At 41.5% G+C, this 16,498-nt stretch overlaps 1 protein-coding gene across 1 annotated transcript in view; it reads left to right on the forward strand.

The window, feature by feature from the left end:
- Nucleotides 1-1,051: 1,051 nt before the first annotated feature.
- Nucleotides 1,052-16,498, forward strand: part of slc44a4 (solute carrier family 44 member 4) — a gene marked incomplete at both ends in the record, with an annotated part of 23,750 nt that continues 8,303 nt past the window's right edge. The window contains 9 exons of the mRNA XM_080838132.1: nucleotides 1,052-1,088; nucleotides 6,400-6,448; nucleotides 6,757-6,830; nucleotides 9,077-9,155; nucleotides 9,451-9,550; nucleotides 10,433-10,564; nucleotides 10,770-10,830; nucleotides 14,480-14,591; nucleotides 16,041-16,124. Coding sequence (XP_080694258.1) covers nucleotides 1,052-1,088; nucleotides 6,400-6,448; nucleotides 6,757-6,830; nucleotides 9,077-9,155; nucleotides 9,451-9,550; nucleotides 10,433-10,564; nucleotides 10,770-10,830; nucleotides 14,480-14,591; nucleotides 16,041-16,124 — 728 coding nt within the window. The remainder of the gene's footprint in view (nucleotides 1,089-6,399; nucleotides 6,449-6,756; nucleotides 6,831-9,076; nucleotides 9,156-9,450; nucleotides 9,551-10,432; nucleotides 10,565-10,769; nucleotides 10,831-14,479; nucleotides 14,592-16,040; nucleotides 16,125-16,498) is intronic.

Raw genomic sequence — 16,498 nt, forward strand, 5'->3', positions numbered from 1 at the left:
ACTGTAATGTCATCAAAAACATGCAGCATACTGACCACCATGAATTTATAAGACATTGCCTGACAAGAGAGAACTCTGTGTGTGAAGTCCTTCCCACTCCAGTCCTATGGTGTGCCATCGAACTTGAACTGAACTTCTCAAATGTTCCATTTCACTGCCTGGTGAAGTGAGTGTGTAGATTTTAGCTGGCTAATTTTAGGGCTGTGTAGATTTCATTCTTTGTTATTTTATTATGTTAAGGTATACTTTGTTTTATTTTTTCATGTAATAAATATATTAAAAGAACCCTGTTCTGTTTTTCATAAACATCAGTCATAGATATGTAGCTTATCTACGGCCAGCTATATCAGCAACTCAGATTTTGAAGAGATTTGATATTGCCAGTCTAAGTAAAATGGCTCTTTGAAATATAGTACTTTGTGTTTGTATTTTGGACCTGTAAAGATATCAGTTGTATACTGCCCTTTTACTCTAGTGCTCTTGATTGAGGAAGTGAATGGTAAATAAACACTCGTTTATCAGTGTTATCTAATGACAATGTCAAAGTTTTGTGCCACAGAACAAAAGGTATGCAACAGAATCAACTCTAGGAATGACATACTCGACATCGATGCCGCTGGTAAAGAAAAAGTCGCACAATTTATATCGTTTGTCACTTTTACAAGAGTAGCCAGGGTCATTGGTATCGCAGTTTTTCATTAGTGGTAGACCGAAAATATCGACCACCAGGTGGCGATAGTGAATCACTGTCGAGTATCGCGCTCCCCTGAACTCTCCAGAGCTCCACCGAGGCGTGGCTTACTCCAAAGGTGCGCATCACAGAGCAGGTGCCGTGCCGACATCACAATTGCCAACGAGCGCAGGTAACGAGCAGAAAAAGAATAGCTCTTTCCTGCTGAACACTGCTCAAGTCAGTTATTTAATCTCATATAAAGTCACACTTATTTCGTTTTATCCGTTTTGTACGAAAGGCACTTTATTTAACTGTTTTACTGGTGCAGAGGGGAGTTTTCCCAAAAAGAAAAATCAAACTAACACAAGAAACGTCTCAATGGGGAAAGACAAGTCTAAGGAAAATTCGGAATATGGTGAGTTACCGCTACATTAAAAGGGTCTTTGCACTGATTCAACAGGTAGGCTAGGGGTTCTTGCAGTAACTTTTAAATTACGTGATTTTTAGGATGTTTCGTGTCTGCTACGTCCCTTGTGTATCGGAATCGTTATAAAAGCGTTTGGAATTAATTCAAACGGTAGCCTACCCATTTACTTGATAATGTAGCCTAGGCTAGAGAGAATAATCTAGGCTACATAAACATCACAGCCTACGTGCATGTGTAGCCTACCTTACCACAGTGGTATTTATTTCCTGTTGGCGTGGTTTTGTCATTGTTTGCTTGTTATCTACATACACCCGGGAATTCGAACAGGATGTAGATTTAAAGAACATCTCGCCTACAAGTGCGCTTTCTGACGTATGTAATGGCTTTGTATTGTGGTTGACACAGTCCCAGAGGAACAGTGTGGTAGGATCTGTCACCATTTTAAGGCTTCGTGCTGTGAGGTGATGTAAACTAACACAAGTTGCTGTGAACAGTAACAAAGCACAAACAGAAGTTGGGGTCCATCAAGAATCCTGACAAGTGTTCTGTAGGCTTATGTTTGGAAGATAAGATTTAAGACTAAAGTCCTGCTGTGGTGTTGATGGAGGAAATGTGAAGTGTGCATCTCTATCAAATACATCAGTGTTCAGATGTTTGGAAGACGAGCTCCCAAAAGCCATCTTTTTGAAACATGGAGATTTACCATAAGGAGATGGAAGTGGATTCCTAGTGTTTCTTCCATCTGTTGACAGAAAGTAAATGGAAATTTCTGCTGGAGTCAGTCTGGTTTTGTCAATCAGGTTTTGTGAGAAAAGCAGCGAACGTGACTGCCGTCATGAAGAGTTATTTCTTGTCAACCTCCATTAGTCTATTTATTGTAAACCTCTCATTTTCACTGTGCCTGTATTTCTTTCTTTACTCAAAAAAATAAATAAATAATAATCTGTATACATTTGAAATTTTTAGTGTATCATTTTGGATGTGGACAGAACCACAGGCTGAACCTGTTGCTGGAAATACTGTATGCTCTGCATGTCTAAGATGTGCACAGAATGTATATAGTGATGTAGCTATATGTTGATGTACATGTAAACAAGAAGTTCGACTAATTGATGTTTTTTTACCTTATAATGCTGTCAACTGGTGTCTGCTGCAGTGTCTGGCATGGGACCTCAAGTGTGTTTAATCTGCTCCGGAATGCGGTTGAGACTGTCGTCAGTCCATATCCCTCGTCCGGGATATTAGCATTTTTTGTAGGGTATGTTTACATTTGATTTAAATTAACCCTTTTTTTACTACATTACTTTTACTTACATGATATTATTGCTGAGGTCTTCTAGAATATATAATCAGATATTCCATTTGTTTTTAGTTAAGGGAAATGTACAAAAACATCAAGGCATGTTAGACAACTTAGAAAAGTCTAAAAGGCATTGGACTGTAGAGGGTTTAATCACATACACACATGGACACTAGATACTGTTCTATTATGGGGAAATGGTACGCTTTAAATGTTCACAGGAATGGCACAACATCCAGTCAGCAAACTCACCTACAACGATTAACTCATTCTGGCTGTCTGGGAAATGGCCAATGCTCTTGGAAACTTTTTTTTTTTTTTTAAACAACCTCTAAGGGCCCAAAGGCAGTTAAAGTGTGTCACAATTTACTCTAGGTTCAAAGTTTTGTAGGCTTCTGGTATGTTCTATTTTCGAGCCATAAAAACATGTGAAGGTCATTTCTTTCAGTTTGTTGAGATTATTCTAACAAACGGCACCTGTGCGCCGGTGAAATGTGATCCCTCACTTGACTCCACTCTCAGGTGGAACCGGTTTCACAGAGGTAGACCGCCAGCATGTTCCCACTCTACATTATATGGATTTCACTACCAAATCAGCCATCTATCTGTTGATACTCGTGTCTTGGAAATAATATAAAGTTGAAAATATTTGAACAAGCATTGTGTCTCTTCAACACAGCTTGATTGGAAGGGTGAAGGGAGGTGTGAGAAGTGAGGGAAAATAACACAAGAGTTTAAGATCCACTACGGACTGTGTGTCAAGAGAGTTTCCAATCCACTTAGGACTGTGTGTAAGGACTTCAACTGTGAGAATGGGCATTGATGGCCACAGGCAGGTCAGAGACTCCTTGAGCGAACACTGCAGTCTTTTCAGTGATTTCACTGACCTCAAACAAGCTGTTATTTGCTTGAGTGGAAATAAAACAGAAACAGAGGTTCAGGTTTCGGTCCAAGTTTCTGTTTTGATCCGCAATGGTCAGCTGCACACTAGATCGGCCACATATTATCTTCAATGAGTAACCCTGTCTTGATGCTCTACAGCAGGAGTATTCAATTCATATTCAAAGAGGTCCAGTTAGAGAACATTTCCTTCAAGCAGAGTTCCGGAACATCGTGAAGTCTAACTTGCGTTATGATTCAGTGCCATATGTATTAAAGTAGCCTAGTATGTATCAAGGTATGTTTGTGGTCAACAACTGACTGTCAAATCAAATAAAGAAAGTACAATTCAGGGGCTTCATCTGTGGTTATTGAAACCATTTGTTTCGGCTCTATTCCCCTCTTTGTTAACATTTCCTTTATGGTCAGGTAGATGTCCTCTCCTCTTGTACTGGTCTGAAGGGATGTAACACCTAACAAGTCTTCACAGAACTGTTTCTTCTCCTTGTTGAAGAACCTTACATATACGAACAGCTGAGCATTGTCACACACATCAGTGGACTCATCTACAGCTAAGCCTATATACAAGTTGTCTTGTGAATTGCTTCAATCAGCTGTGCTACCACATCTTGGGTTAATATTTAAGTTTTCTTTGTGGCTGATGATGTTGACATAGGTATTTGTTATTTAAAACTCTTCTTTTTGTTTTCCCTCAAGTAAGGTTTCAGCTACCGCACTCATTGACAACCCCTCCGTCAGTAAAAATGTTTTTTATGAAAATTCTAAAAGCTTCTCAAGAAACTTCTCAAGGCAAACAGGTGTGAAGATACTGAGTGGTTTATTTCAGAGGAGTTAACTGCTGCTGAGCTGGTCCATGGAGCATCTAAGAAACTCTGGACAGTTTTTACACTGCTGACAGTCTTCCTGTGACAACAGCTGTTTTGCCTTTTCTTGATACCGAGACTGGACAGTTTTCACACTGCTGACTGTTCTCCTGTGACAACAGTTGTCTTGCCCTTTCTTTTACCTTTTCAGAGGAGCCTGGTTCCTTCTTCAAAGAAGGCCTACATATTCCCTATGTCTCATGGCCTTCCTGCGAAGGCATCTCTACCTTGTGGCAGCCTTTCCACGCTGAAATTGTTCGGTTCTGGTGAATCGAGCATATTGGGCTCCTAGATTGTTTATTTTCTCTGCCCTCAGTTCGGATTTGAGTGAGGACTGGGTATGTTTGCTCGAAAGAGTTGTGCTTCGTCTCGTAGTGGCAATTCAAATTTCCGCTTTCAATTATCACCACAGTCTCAGAACATATGAGACATACTGGTTTTGAACTGCCTGTGGGAAGAATGGAAATGTAATCGTCTGTCCATTATTGATTAGAAATTCTGTTTTCGCTGTCTACTTTTCTCTTTTATAGCACGCCATGTAAAATTACTTTTCTCTTTATCGGACTACTGTCTCTCGTCTCGTCTCGTCTCCCACTCACTGGCTATGTCTCAAACCGCGTACTTGCGCACTTCAAAAACTGACTTTCTGGGTGTAGGGCGTTCACACTGACAGAACCAGGAGAATTCAGGGCACTGAAAGTACCAGGATTGTGCACTGCAAACGGTCAAAAAATGCAGTGTGAACCAATGGACACTTCTCACCCTAAACGGGCGCCATCTTGGCTACCTAGCGGAAGCTTTTGGCAGCTTTTCAGTTTGGAGATTTGGCTGACTGATGCCTCGCAAATCACTTCAACCATTATTGCTGGTTAAGATAACAGTGTCATGTGATAGTACAGTGTCTGTTTCTCGGTAACTTTTGAAAAATCTAAGAGAGAAAACGGCAAAAAGTGTACATTTACATACAAAACACGGCCGTCAGCGGAGTTTGGTCCGCCATCTTTGTTTACATTTCCAGTTTGCCGGACGGAGCTGGCGCACAGATTTATGGGTAAAAGGCTGGCTTATTTGCTCCCGTCAGAATTCCATTTGCCAACACTAATCAGCGACGGAACGCACTACAGATGTAAGTGCATAGTGTGCACTTTGTAAAGTACTCGTTTTGAGACACAGCTACTGACTCGAGTCGCAATGCTTATTGAATACACAGATTTGATTGGCTGGGTAGCATCACGTGAGATTATTTACAACAAACGCAATTGTTCTGTGAGTTTCCTGGGCTGCTAAACCAGTGCCGTTTTAAGTCTCTGTCAAAATGTGATAATTCTCAATAATTTATTGGTTATAGGTCCGGGGCGTCCTTTAGCATGAGCTTGGTTTTAAGAGCCGTCTTAACAGATTGTTGTGTCCACCTATTAGTAGCCTCAGCTCTACAGGTTTGACTTAAAGTCCTTTTTGTATGAGGGGGAAGTGGATGATGGGAAATGCATGAATGAGAAATAGAGAAAGGGGAACTGAACAATGGAGGTTCAGGGGAGGGGGGTTATGGTGTGTTGAGGAGCTGATGCTTGCACATGTATGGAGTTGGAGTTAAATGAGGACAGGTTGAATCAACTTTACCCCGACAGTTCTTCCCCCATCTTTGAATTCAAATGGGAATCAAATGATTCCCATTCCACCCCTTGAGTAACATGTGATTTCTGTCTCTCACTCCCTTCATTTATTCATTCTTACTCTCTTTCTTTCTTTCCCTCTTTCTCTTATTCTCCCCACCTCTCTCTCTCTCCCATCTTAGTCCTCTGGTGCCTCTTGCATGCCAAGTAGTGAGCAGGAAATATTGTTCTTGTCACACTTGATTTGAGTTCCTCAGTATTTCATGCTCTGGTCAAGGTCCTTAGCAAAGGGGGATGACTTATGGCTATGGTTGCTCTCCTCTGTTTCCTTAAAGCTTAATCTCCATTACTTATTACCTTGCCAACAAACCCATTCTGGCTGCCAAGCAACATTTAACGCCCACTTGAAAATAAACACTTGTCAACTATACTTCCCTGTTTCATCATACTTTGTAGCTGCAAAGTTATTTGTCTGCATATTTTGATATTGTGCTTACCTAAATTGTGTGTACATTTACAGATCATTATCAACCTCAATACACCATAAAAACTAAAACAGACATAGATATTCTTTCAGCTGTCGTAAACCAAGGGTCTGAAAAGCTTTTCTTTCTATGTTTCAGGAGAACCAGCGCAACATGACCCCGCATTCAATGGACCTATTCACAACAGGTGTGTGTGTGTGTGTGTGTGTGTGTGTGTGTGTGTGTGTGTGTGTGTGTGTGTGTGTGTGTGTGTGTGTGTGTGTGTGTGTGTGTGTGTGTGTTGTCATGATATGCTTACAAAGTGTGTTATAAAATAGATTACAATATGCAATGCATTATCTAATTCTTTCTAAAAATGTTTTTCAAAATGAAGTTTTATGTTTAAGGTGATTTTACTGTTAGTAGCTTGTTTTGTTCTGTTCATATTCCATACTGATTTGTCTGTATCCATACTACTCTATCTGCCCCCTCTCAATCTTTCTCTCTCTCTCCCAGGGGCTGCACAGACATTATCTGTTGTGTGCTGTTCATGGTGGTCATTGCTGGTTATGCGGTAGTGGGGATTTTAGGTACTGGAGCTTTCCTATGGCATTAGTCACCTGATTTGTCCTCTGTTGCTCCATGTCTCGGTCCTCTCTCTCTCTCCCTCACTCTCTCTCTCTCCCTTGCTCGCTCTCTCTCAATTTCAATTTCAGTTTCAATTGGCTTTATTGGCATGAATGCACAATACATTGTTGCCAAAGCACTCAATACAACAATAGTGATAACAACAACATAAGTGATAACAACAATAGTGATAGCAACACACACACACACACACACACACACACAGAGATCAGCATTAAGGGGAAAAAAATAAAAATAATAAAAGATAAAAGTAAATGAATAAATAAAACAAAACAAGAAAGTAAATACGTTACCAGAAAATTATGTCTGGTGGCTGTCATGACATGCTTTTACATATTTTGCTGATACTGATATTAGTTCTGGGTGTTCACCCAATATATATTTGATTTGTTTATTTTTGTCCAGTTGATTGAAATTTGGGATTATAGTTTCAAATTTTGGGAATCTAATTGGTTCAAATTATTTTTACAATTTAGAAGGAAATTCTCCCTCTCTCTCTCTCTCTTACATTCCTCTGTTCACCTGCAGCAGTGGGAGTATGTCCCGTTTGCACTGTTGACATCCCACTATTATAGTCCTCTTTATCTCCCTATGCCTGTCAATCTTTCTTTACGACTCTGTGCGCGTACACACCACACCACACCACACCACAGCCGCCACATGGCCTAACCACGCTGCTCTATGTAAATGGAGTATTAGGGATAGAACGCTGAGTTCTCTGCCATCATTCAAAACAAACCGCGCTGTGATGTAAGAGTGTTGTAGCCATGGCGCCTTCCTTCTATAATGCACATACTGGACAGTGATCAGTGGACACTGCCCTGTTAGATCCTTCTTTAATGCACATACTGAAGAGTGATCAGTGGACACTGCCCTGTTAGATCCTTCTTTAATGCACATACTGAAGAGTGATCAGTGGACACTGCCCTGTTAGATCCTTCTATAATGCACACACTGAACATACTGAACAGTGATCAGTGGACATTGCCCAGTTAGATCCTTCTATAATGCACATACTGACTAGTGATCAGTGGACACTGCCCCGTTAGATCCTTCTATAATGCACATACTGACCAGTGATCAGTGGACACTGCCCAGTTAGATCCTTCTATAATGCACATACTGCACATACTGAGCAGTGATCAGTGGATATTGCCCCGTTAGACCCTCCTGAGGAGCACTACTGACTCACTATGAGCCTACTAGATAGTTGAGCTAGCGGGTCATCACTGCAGGATCAAACGTCACTCAGCTTGTTCTGGTAAAGGACTGGCTAAACTCTAGCTGGTGATACTTTAATAAGGGTTTGAGTCCTTATTCAGTTGATAACCTTTAAAAAGGGCTATGAATACCTTATCATCTTCAACAGTATAAAGATTTCTTTATTGAGGTCACGCTAGAGGTATATTCTTGTAGCCCGAAACATTATTGTAAGATGTTGAATGCAAGCAGGTTGTCTCAAAGTCCTAGCTGTTACTGTGAGGTCTTGACTCTTGGCTGAAGGCCATGAACAGGACGAGGGCTTGTTCTGGGTTTAATAATGTAATGATTGAAAAGGTCATGGTCTGGTGCGGGGAGTGAATGTTGAATGGTGGTAGCAGTGTGCTTGCCCTCATTATTTAGATTTTATGGACATTTTGTGTTATTTTTCTGACATTCATATTCATTCAACAACATAATGCTAACGACGTCCTCCTTATAAAGTGCATAGTTCAGTGCAGTCCTCTCTATGTTACTTTCAACATCCCTGGTAACTGTAACACCTTAGAAAGGAATCTTTCTATTTTATAACAGGAAAACATTTTATATACAGTGTACTACTGTACTGTGCCCTTGTAAAACATTACTATCTGTTTACAGGAGGGTTTTTACTTGCAGCGGTTGCTTCTGTGTACTGTAGAACTCAGTAAAGGACTGTGGAACAGTATACCTTGTTTTTGACACAGCATGAATTTAGTGTCAGAAATGTATGAATTGTAATGCCACGTCAGTCTGCAAAACATCGTAGTCACATCATATTAAAAGTCTAACTTCTGGATTCGAATCAGATGGGAGGAAATACAAAGAGGCTGCATTTGAGGTTTTCTGCAGTTTCAGCTATTGACTATGCAACTTGATTCACTGCTGTGTCTGTCATGGGATAATGAGCACACACACTAACCAGTCCTTGATTGCCTTCCCACTTTAGCCTGGCTGTATGGAGACCCACGGCATGTCCTCTACCCGAGGAACTCCGCAGGGATGTTCTGTGGGATTGGACCCAACGAGTAAGACACTTTGTTTAGAATCTCTTTATGAATCAATATTATAACATGCGTTGTGCTGAACAGTGGTAAGGAACAACGTATGAGCTCTGGCTATTTTGCATGGACTGACCTTACCCTGTCTGAGTGTGCATGGAAAATAGAGGTTTGACTTGTATTTGTGTGTTGGGTTTGAAACGTCACGAAAAGTGGCTTCTTTGTTGTGTGTTCATCTAGAGTAAATAGCTGATTACGAGTAATGTTCCAGGAAGTGCTGACTCACTCCCCTTCCCTCACCCTGCCCCTCTACCTCCAACAGGGGGAAGCCCAATGTCTTTTACTTTGACATCCTTAAGTGTGCCACGGCTACAAACATAATGGCCGCTGCCCTAAGTGGCCTTCAGTGTCCCACTACACAGGTACAGTTTACTACAAGCATGTTGAATAGCCTCCGAACACAACCACAAGACTGTTCTAATAGCATCCACACACAGCCACAAGTATTTTCTAATAGCCTCCGCAAACAGCCACAAGTATGTTCTAAAAGCCTCCACACAGCCCCAAGTATGTTCTAATAGCCTCCGCACACAGCCACAAGTATGCTCTAATAGACTCCGCACACAGCCACAAGTATGTTCTAATAGCCTCCGCACAACCACAAGTGTGTTCTAATAGCCTCCGCACACAGCCACAGGACTGTTCTAATAGCCTCCACACAACCACAAGTATGTTCTAATAGACTCTGCACACAGCCACAAGTATGTTCTAATAGCCTCCACACACAGCCACAAGTGTGTTCTAATAGCCTCCACACATAACCACAAGTGTGTTCTAATAGCCTCCACACACAGCCACAGGACTGTTCTAATAGCCTCCACACAACCACAAGTGTGTTCTAATAGCCTCCACACAGCCACAAGTGTGTTCTAATAGCCTCCACACAACCACAAGTATGTTCTAATAGACTCTGCACACAGCCACAGGACTGTTCTAATAGCCTCCACACACAGCCCCAAGTGTGTTCTAATAGCCTCCACACACAGCCACAGGACTGTTCTAATAGCCTCCACACACAGCCACAAGTATGTTCTAATAGCCTCCGCACACAGCCACAAGTATGTTCTACCAAGATCCATTCAGTGCAAATGCATGGCTAGCAAAAAATGAACTGTATTGAAACTCCACAATGTGCTCAGTTCAATATGTTACGGTTGAATCATGGCGGGAGGCTGAGCAGGGTGGTGCTCAGTTAGTTACCCAGTGTGTGCGGTATAACATCTCCTCTTGTACCTTGGGTTCAGGTATGTGTGAAACAGTGTCCCCAAGACTTCTGGGCTCTCTCACCCTTGGCTTACTTCCCGGGCAGTAAGGCAAAGGATTTTTTTCAGCAAGAGCTTTGCCTCCCATCATTCGACCTGGCCACCACTGTTCTGGTGAGATATGAACTGTAGAAATACCAGTTTGATTTGAATGTCTATTAGAAATAGTTTCAAAGTGAGAATTTCAATTAATGGCAAGTCTGTCACCACAAGCTCCCCTTACCACCGTCTTTGCCACCAGTTGGAGATACTGGCGTACAATAGCATCTGGCATGCCTTTGAGTACTCAAGTGAAATAACTCTCCTGTCTTTCTCTCAGTCGGTTACAGAGATTAAGGACAGAGAATTGTGTCCATTCTTCTATACCCCTACAACCCCAGGTAAGCTGGTGTGTGTGGCTTCTGCCTATATGTTCACACCTGTACTGTATGTGCCTACAGTGCCCTCCACAATTATTGGCACCCTTATTGAATGTGACCTAAACAGGCTATGAAAAAATATGTCTTTGCTGTTTATCCTCTTGGTCTTTCACTCAAAGTATTCACAAAGATCTTACCTTCTCACTGAAGTCAAATTATTGAAAGAATGTTTTTTGTTAGACATTAAATAAAATATTGTTCTCCAAAACATGGGTGCCACAATTATTGGCACCCCTAGAAAATCTTATAATTAAATCTAGCTTATCTAGCTTAAGTATATTACCAGTCATGTTTTACATTTTTAAGTTCACCTGTTTGATTAGGAACTCTTAGGTTGTCAACCATGACTTCCTGTTTCACTGGGGTATAAATATGAGGTGACAAAGGCCAAATACCCTTAGTCATTCATCAAGATGGGAAAGACAAAAGAACAGAGTGTCGAAGTGCGACAAAAAGTTGTTGAGCTGCAGAAATCCGAAAAAAGGATATAAGAAAATATCTTAATAGTTGAAAATACCCATTTCCACAATCAGGGCAATAGTTAAGAAGTTCAAAGCGACGGGAGATGTAAGGAATCAGCCTGGAATAGGACCTGTCTGTAAATTGACCCCACGCACCGTGAGGAGGATGGTTTGACTGGCAAAAGTATCTCCAAGGATCACAGCTGGAGAATTGCAGAGTTTAGTTGAGGCTTGGGGTCAGACAGTCTCCAGAACTACCATCAGATGCCACCTACATTGGTTGTTTTGGAGGGCCATAAAATAGCCTCTGCTGTCAATCAACAACAAACTAAAACGCCTACAGATTGCCAAATGTAAGTGACTTTCAATGGGACCGAGTTATATGGTCAGATGAGACAAAAAAAAAGCTTTTTGGCAACAAACAGCAAAGGTGGGTTTGGCGTAGACAGAAAGATAGCCATACAGAAAAGCACCCCATACCCAGAGATGGGCAGTATTTCAATTACTTGAATTTGAAAAGTATTGTTAATTTGCTTTGGAGTATTTTGTAATTTGTATTTGATAGGGCCGATAAAAAATTGAATGTAATTTGTATCAAAATACTTTAGAGTGGAGTAATTTTGCATTTAAAATACTCAAATTACTTTCCAGTGTTTAGGCAGAAGGAGATTTTTTTCTGTCAGATTCTACCACGAGACCATCTGATCTGCCTCTGAATGCCATTGTCGAATCAGTCAATTTGCCAAAAGTGTTGCTTCTTATGGCCCGCCCCTTTTTGGGGCGAAAAGGAAATCACCCCAGATCTCTCTCATTGACTCTCATGTTAAATCCATTTTTTTCACAAAACAGGGTTGTGGTCGTAAACTAAGAAAGCTGTCTTGATCCTTGTCAATTTATCTTCATTAGTACACCGACTTAAAGGAGGTTCTTTCAAAGAGCGAATCCAGTTGTTGCACTGAACGTTAGCCATCTTGACACAATGTGACTTGATGAAAGCTGTGTGATGTCCTTATACGCAATTAGAGCTAAGGTCCGGGACGCGATCTGGCACTAAAACGTATTTTAGGAAATAAATGACATTGCTTGACGTGTAGCTATTTGTCTCTGTTTTGTTACCGACTTTCAACCTAATAAAAATCTCAACAACGTTTAAAGTAGGCTAAGATCTTTAAAAAGAGTCTCATCTGCGCGGAGTGCCAGATCGCGTCCTAGGTGAGGCGCGCCTCATTCACAAAGTGGAGCGTCTCGCCCAGGCGCGGAGTGCCAGATCCGCGTCCTAGGTGAGGCGCGCCTCATTCACAAAGTGGAGAGTCTCGCCCAGGCGCGGAGTGCCAGATCGCGTCCTAGTCCTTACCTGGCAATTACGTATGACGAAAGCACGGTGGGGATAGCCCTCCCGGAAGCCATAGAGATTGCAATGAGAGCCCTGTGGCGGCGGTTACAAACATGAAAAAAAGGATACGGAACCACTGACATGGGTCCGTCATAATAGCCTGCACCTGGCCCCGTGGTTACTACGTTACGCCACTGATTAGCCCAAACCTGAATGTTCTGCTATACCAAATTGTTATAAAACTGAAAAATCAGAAAAAGTATTTCCTGTATTTTAAAAATACAAAATACATGTATTGTATTTTGTTACATTTTCTGGCAACAGTATTTTGTATTTTATTTTGATACATTTATTTGAGGGGTATTTTGTATCAAAATACATTTTGATGTATTTTTGCCCATCTCTGCCCATACCCAGTGTGAAGTATGGTGGCGGATCTTTGATGTGGGGCTGTTTTTCTTCCAAAGTGTCATGACTTTGAGCTTCTGTCGTCACGACCTTTGTCATTGGCGACATCTAGTGGCCTAAAGACTTGTTTTATTATTTTCCTTTGTCCTCCTGTGCCACACCTGATTTATATTATTGTTTTCAATCAATTACCCTTGTAGCTAGAGTATAAAAACCCTGTACTAGCTTGTCATGTCATCGCGACGTTTGCTCAGACACTCCTGTCCTGTGTGAACACTACTCCCAAGTGAGAATTCTCCTGTGCTGGGTTTTGCGTGGTTCTCGCCACGTTTCGCTGTTTCTCTAACAGCGGTCTCTGGAACTCTTTATTCTTTTCCTCCCGTGGGTGAGCTAGAGCTACATTTTCGTTAGCTTCCTTTGTTAGGCCTTTTTGCCATTTTGACTGTTCTCTGTGCATTGGATTATTACCTTTTGGAAACTACTTTTGCGTTTGGATTATTCCCTGTTGGAGATCTTCTGTGCTTTTGTATTCCACTTCTCATTTTTGCTGTCGACGTCTTCCCTTATTATTATTGACTGTTTGACGAAAAACTAATAAACCAAAGTTTTGAGTTTATCTCTGCGTCTGGGTCCTCACTAGCCTACTGGGTTAGTCACTGGTTACCACGCCAGCGACCTGGGTTCGCATCCCGATCCCGCTAACCTAACACAAAGGCCCTCGACAACTTGTTAGGATACATGGTATAATGGACTCCATCAAATACCAGCAGATATTAAATGAAAACCTAACAGCCCCCTCTAGGAAGCTTAAAATGGGCCGTGGTTGGAACTTCCAGCAGGACAATGATCCGAAGCACACCTCAAAATCAACATAAAAATTGTTCCCCGACCGCAGAATAAAGGTTTGCCATGGTCATCACAGTCCCCCGACCTATGGTCTCAGATCCGTGCCATGTGTTCACCAACCTCATTACGCATTATAGGAGAAGACTCTGAGCTGTTATCTGGGCAAAGGGAGGCTGCTCAAAACATTACATTAAGGGGTGCCAATAATTGTGGCACACCTGTTTTGGAGAATAATGTTTATTTAATGTAAAAAAAAATAATAATTCTTTCAATAATTTTATTTCAATGAAAAGGTAAGATTTGTGTAAATATTTTGAGTGAAAGACCAAGAGAATAAACATCGAACACATATTTTTTCATAGCCTGTTTTGGTCACATTCACTAAGGGTGCGAATAATTGTGGAGGGCACTGTATATGTTCACACCTGTATGTGCCTATATGTTCACACCTGTATGTGACTATATTATCACACCTGTAAGTGACTATATGTCCCAGTGTCTCATACATGCATATCATATGTTGTAACTCTTGTTGATCAGTCCTCCCTCTTGTCTTGTCCAGTTTTAGGAAGGTGTTTGCCTTCTTTTGGTGCTTTCAACGCAATTCCCCAAAACTTCACCATCCCAGGAATGACAATTAATGACACAGTGAACATCATCAAGCAGGGCACTGGGTACAGTACATTCCCTTTTTTCTGTGAAAAGCCCACTTTAATGGTTATTTATGCAAATAACAAACACATATTCACAGACACACAAATATTCACAGACAGACTCAAACCCAGGAAAAAACACGCCACAGACAGACACAGACACACACACACATACACACACACACACACACATTCACACACACACACTTTGATAGCGTTGTTGATGTAGGAACCATTTCTGCTCTCTCCTGTCACCACGCCACACACACACACACACACACACACACACACACACACACACACACACACACACACACACACACACACACACACACACACACACACACACACTTTGATAGCGTTGTTGATGTATAAACCATTTCTCCTCTCTCCTGTCACCAGTGACGAGTCCTCCAATGAGTGAGTGCCATCATTTGTGTAGTAGTGCCAGCTTTTAGCTTTTAGCTCCTATTAGTACGTCCACTGCTGACCGTCTAAGTGACTGAGAAGTCTGCTGTAGCTTGTGTGTGAATTCACCAACACCAGCATAGTGCTTTACTGTCAAACCGGCTGCTTTGTTAGTAAATGTATAGTGTGTTTGCAGGGTGAGTGTGTAGTGTGTTTGCAGGGTGAGTGTGTGGTGTGTTTGCAGGGTGAGTGTGTGTGTTGTGTGTTTGCCGGTGAGTGTGTGGTGTGTTAGCAGGGTGAATGTGTGTGTGGTGTGTTTGCAGGGTGAGTGTGTGGTGTGTAGTGTGTTTGCAGGGTTTATGTGTGGTGTGTTTGCTGTTTTCCAAAAGCTCGGTAGTGCTTCGGTCACTGTACCACAGACATTTATTTCCATTTCTCTTTTTTCACCATCATAGAAATACATTGTAGATGTCTAGAGGTATCTCAAATGTTCTTGCTGAGTCCTCTTTGTCTTTCTTTTCTTTTTAGATTGTTGTGTCTGCTGTTAGATTTATCCGATGTTTGTGCTTGAGTGTATATATATTTATTGATACATTATTTTTGTAGCATATGTATGTCAGAAGTATGCATCAGTTATTCTTAGTGCTGCCTAGGCCTACTATGGTAAACAACTATACAACAATAATTATACGCTGAAAGCGGCATTAATATGTTGCATAATGCCAGTGAATATCTGTCATTAACTTATGCACTGAAACATCCTTGATTTACTCTGCTGGGGGAACTAATTGGGGCAAAACATTAGAGCCAGTCACCATGCTCAAATAGTGTTACAAGGCCTGGAGTTTTGTCCTCTTTTAGATATGGGATGTTCTCTGGCATTTGTTTGTCAGCAGTTGTTTGATTACCCTTGAGGTTGTGTCCACCCCCTAGAGTGGCTAATGGCTGACCTACTAATGATTGCTGGTGTTAGAAATCTGATCTATCTAATCTATCAAGGAAACTGTGACAGTCCGTCAGTTAATCGCAGCTTTGATCTCTTTCCTTCCCAATGTCTTTTAGTGATCTTGTGTCTGGCATCAGTGCCAGGGAAGTTGGTGTCCGCATCTTTGAGGACTTTGCGTCGTCATGGCAGTGGATCCTCCTGTGAGTGGGTTACGCCTAGTGATGTAGGGTTTGTGTAGGTGCACAGCTCCCTCTGGTGGCTAGAAATGCAAACATGAAGATTATTACAAACGTAGGATTTTGTAGTCAAGCCCTTCAACTTAAATATCCTAAAAAAGTTACTTGGGAGTCAAACTATATATGATTGTAAAAGTCGTGATGAGATTAACACATACAAACTTTTGAACCAAAACATATGTTAGGTTAGTTTGACTGTTTCGTTTCTCTGGTCACAGTGGCATGAGGAAAAATGAGAAAGTGATCCCATGCTTCTGGTATTTTGTCTGAGTGTTTCCTGTATATGACAGGCAATCATGTGGGGATTAGTCAGAGCACCTGGCAGTAAGCCAACTGCA

The sequence above is a fragment of the Sprattus sprattus genome, assembly GCF_963457725.1.
Source record: "Sprattus sprattus genome assembly, chromosome: 4".
NCBI classification, from domain to species: Eukaryota; Metazoa; Chordata; class Actinopteri; order Clupeiformes; family Clupeidae; genus Sprattus; species Sprattus sprattus.